At 41.6% G+C, this 4,374-nt stretch overlaps 1 protein-coding gene across 1 annotated transcript in view; it reads left to right on the forward strand.

The window, feature by feature from the left end:
• The window catches only part of LOC104500130 (melanopsin-A-like), a 19,757-nt gene that overhangs the window by 8,884 nt on the left and 6,499 nt on the right, over window positions 1-4,374 (forward strand). The window contains exons 5-6 of the mRNA XM_010143733.1: window positions 1,835-2,006; window positions 2,874-3,038. Of these exons, the coding sequence (XP_010142035.1) occupies window positions 1,835-2,006; window positions 2,874-3,038 (337 nt within the window). The remainder of the gene's footprint in view (window positions 1-1,834; window positions 2,007-2,873; window positions 3,039-4,374) is intronic.

Consider the following 4,374-nt stretch of genomic DNA (forward strand, 5'->3'; position numbering starts at 1 on the left):
TGCTGAACCAAATTCAACAATAAGTGAGAAATAAATGTATTTATTGTCCTTGACTTTCTTCCTTCCTAAAGTGGCTGCATGAGATAGTAATGTCTATCTAAATTTTTTTTTATTTGCATGAAAGAGGAATATGGTCTAAGCATTTTGTGCAAGTACATCTTCAGGAAGTCCTGTCGAGACAGGCAAATTGTACTAGGTGTTGGTCGCATTCTCCACTCAGCCATTGGACTCCTTGCTAAGACTTCCAGTAACGATGGCATTTACTAACATGGAACCAATTTGCTTTTGGATATATCAATTTTTGCCTGCATACAGCATCTTGATCCTTGCAACTTGTGACAAGGAGAGATTTTGTTACTCATCCTCATTTGAGTGAGGAATTTGTTTCCTACGAGTCACTACTTTGAGTCAGGAAAGTAGAATGAACTCATCATTCAAAACTCCAGAAGAGAATGTGTCAGCTCAGCTGAGCCACAGCATGGCAATGTTTGATTTTTCCTCCAAAGACACTGCAACCAGCTCAGTTACTGAGGGGAATTTCAGCAGATTTTTGTTATTGTCTTGTTATTGTCATTCTGGTCCCCCATAAACATGAAGAATGTTTATGCAGGCGAACAGCAGTACTGGGAGAAGCAGCCTTTAGTGGAATGGAGAGCTGCTGGAACAACAAAATGACAATATAGCCTTAGATTCAAGAATCTTAATTATAGAAGGTGGAATAATTGCTTGAAGGGTGTTGTTATCTTGTAATTAGATTCTAACAGTACCCACAGCACCCACTCTCACACGGTAATTGGATGCATCTCAGCGCATCTGGTTCAATAGTTTTAAGAGTTCAACAGCAAATATCACTGTAAACAGTGATTATTAATAAAAAGGTAAGAAGGTATTGCTGCTCGCAATTTCTTATCAGTTTGACACAGTTCCTTCAAGGAAATTATATTTTATTTTGGGCAGAATATTGTGTGTGTTTCTTTTTATTTTTAACTCCCCAACAAAATTAATTTGATCTGCACATCAAATCTCCTTTGCACAGTAAATTTCTCTTATCTGCACAAGCTTAAAGGAGTGGTAGCTATAGAAATCGGGTTCATTTCATGCCTTGGGGAGTCAGGTAACCCCCCCCTCAGCCACTCCTCAGTGCACTTGTGCTCCAGACCCTGCACCAGCTCCATTGCCCTTCTCTGGACATGCTCCAGCCCCTCAATGTCCTTCTGGGAGTGAGGGGCCAAAACTCAAACCAGGATTTGAGGTGTAACCTCACCAGTGTCTCCAGTACAGAGGAGTGATGCTTGCCCTGGTCCTGCTGGCCACACCAGTGCTGGTACAAGCCAGGATGTGGTTGGCCTTCTTGGCCACCTGGGCACACTGTTGGCTTTTCTTCAGCTGCTGTCACCACCAGCCCCAGGCCCTTTTCCTTGGGCAGTTTCCAGCTGCTCTTCCCCCAGCCGGGACTGTTGCAGGGCATGGTGCGACCCAAGTGCAGGACCCAGTACTTGGCCTGGTTGAACTTCAGGTTGTTGGCCTTGACCCATTGATCCACGCTGTTCAGATCCCTCTGTGGAGCCTCCCAACCATCTAGCAGATTGATACTCCTGCCTAACTTGCTGTTGTCTGCAAAATGACTGAGGGTGGACTCGATCCCCTCATTCAGATCACTGACAAAGTACAGAAAATGGGAGGTGCTTTAAACAAAGAATCGTGTATCCTTTTAAACTGTTTTTCCCTGTAGGAGAATAGGACTAAATCCCATGTTATTCTGAGAATCTATTTCTAACTTTGGCACTTGGAGTAAGAACCACTTCATGGCTTATGCCTTCTCCTGCCTTTCTAGGTGCATATGTTCCTGAGGGTCTGATGACTTCCTGCTCCTGGGACTACATGACTTTCACACCATCAGTCCGTGCCTACACAATGCTCCTTTTCTGCTTCGTGTTTTTCATTCCTTTGATTGCAATCATATACAGCTACATCTTTATATTTGAGGCTATCAAAAAGGCCAACAGGTAAGTAAACACTTTTAGGTTTTTATGTTTCTGTGTAAGCAACTGCCTGTTTTCTTAAAGACTAACAGAAGAAAATTGGGAGTCTTTTCACTTTTCATTTGCGTGCATGACTGAGAGGGGATCCCAAAGGAGTTCTGTCAATAGCCAACAAGGTAAGAAGTATGATCCTGAGAAGGGCCATTCCTGAATTTAGACCAGAGCTGTTCAGTGTATTGTCTAATGATGTGGAAAAGGGTGTGAGCAGCAGCAATAGAAATCTGAAGGATGAAAAAGCACTGCAGAAATTAACCAACCAAAAGAAATACTAATGGGACATCAGAGACCCCTAACAATGGTGTATCAACAACTATTCCACAGAAAAAATGGACTTGAACAACAAATTCTGCGTTTGGCAAAGGGTGAAAAAGAGGTAAAACATCACAGGTCTCTGAAACAATCTGCCGTTGTAAAAATAACGGCCAACGTCTGCCACTGCCTCTGTAATCTGTAGATCTCTGTCCCGCAGAGATCAGCATATCTAGTCACATAGCTCAGAAGTGAGGAGAGAGGGGAAGGGAGCAAAATCAGACCTAGGGAAGCAAAGACTTCTCTAAGTATGCGTAAGGTAGTGTTGTTCACCTGCTTGAATACCTGGTTTCCACGGGAATTCTCCTGGAACAGGACTGTTCTCTGCACACGTGAATTTTGCCATCGACTAGTGCAAGAAAAGTGCATTGAATAGTGAAGGACTGGTCACATATCTACATTAGCATACACTCTAAATGCATGATTTCTGGCATGAACTAGCCTAATTGTTGCTCCATTTCATGAAGCTAATTGCTTAATTCTCTACCTCCTTTTTTGCTATTTTATGTTTATTTCCCTTAGGTCTATTCAAACATTTGGATGCAAACATGGAAATAAAGAGTTCCAGAAACAGTACCAGAGGATGAAAAATGAGTGGAAGATGGCCAAAATTGCACTGATTGTCATCTTACTTTATGTCCTTTCCTGGTCACCATACTCTGTTGTTGCTCTGGTAGCTTTTGCTGGGTAATTATTAATGTATCGACAAAGGAATAGTCAAAGCAAAAGGTGTGAAATCACAAAAGACAGAGGAAAGTTAAAGCTACTTGTCAAGTTTAATGCCTGAAGTGCATCCAAAAAACAATCACATTTTTAGGAGTGACATTTAACAAATGAGGCACATACTGACTGTGATTTTTTTATTAGTTTGATTTAAGAACCAAAACTAAAAAAAAAAAGAAAAAAAGGAAGGTTATTACTGGCAACATAACATTACTGTGCTGATGACTTCTGAATGCAGATTCTCTGTGCTGGGATATTTGAACTATCTGAACTTTATATAGCACCAAAATGCTGAATAAAGGGCATAAAAAGATCAACCCAGGGGTTCATGGGCTTTTCTTTCTCCACTTCTTTCACTTAAAATTCATTTTCCCATGTTACATCAAACTGCTGGCATTTCTTATATGTATAAGCAAGTTCCAAGTTAGTACATACTTGTATTAGGGAGCTTTCTGGTGCTGCATACAAAAGCGCATAAACAGAAATCATCTAAGCATGTTCTCTTCAGTTGTTTGTCAGCATTTTCTACAGTAATTTCAACAAAAGCATACTACTGTTAACGCAGGATCTGTTCATGGCTAGACACCAGACTATAGCTGATACAAGCAAGGAATTGTGAGTCTGGATACCTTGGCTCTGTGTGGATATTTCTCCCATGTTAATATGGGAATTTTCCTGTGCTTCAGTTCAGTCTTTGTAATATGTGTGTGACTCTGCTTTAGAAAGTCTTGTTAGCTGCAGCTCCTCAAGTGGGAGACTCCTACCACACCACAGAGCACTTCTATTTGTAAATGTCAAGTCAGAAATAAAAACTAGGTTTTCCTAAAACTGACACACAGGATCAATTTCCTTAAGATGGAGCATTTGGGGAGGCAGGGGTGATTTTTGTTACACACCTAAGGAAGATGCCACCACTGGGTCTCGTCTCAAACCCAGCTTAGGAAGGCAGCTTCCTAAACATAGCACTGCTAAAATCTTATGCTTAGGAAGAAAACTGCAGCAGCAAACATTTTCTCTGAGAAGATAAACACATTCCTCACACAAATCCTTAGGAGATCTCCCAGGGTCCGGTTTCCTATCCAGGAGTACTTGGGTACTGGGCACCCACCACTGGTGATATGTGATCAGCTACAGACAGAGGAAGAGCAAGAAGACAAAGAAATACAGCACAGCTACCTTGCAGCATTACTTGCTCTAAGATACCTCCACCACAATAATGAGGAGCTGCTTTAAGCAAACTGGTTTAGGTACATAGAACTGTCAGACTGTACGACCAGCACCTACCTCAGGACAATCAAGC

The sequence above is a fragment of the Buceros rhinoceros genome, unplaced genomic scaffold (genome assembly GCF_000710305.1).
Source record: "Buceros rhinoceros silvestris isolate BGI_N320 unplaced genomic scaffold, ASM71030v1 scaffold17649, whole genome shotgun sequence".
In the NCBI taxonomy this organism is placed as follows: Eukaryota; Metazoa; Chordata; class Aves; order Bucerotiformes; family Bucerotidae; genus Buceros; species Buceros rhinoceros.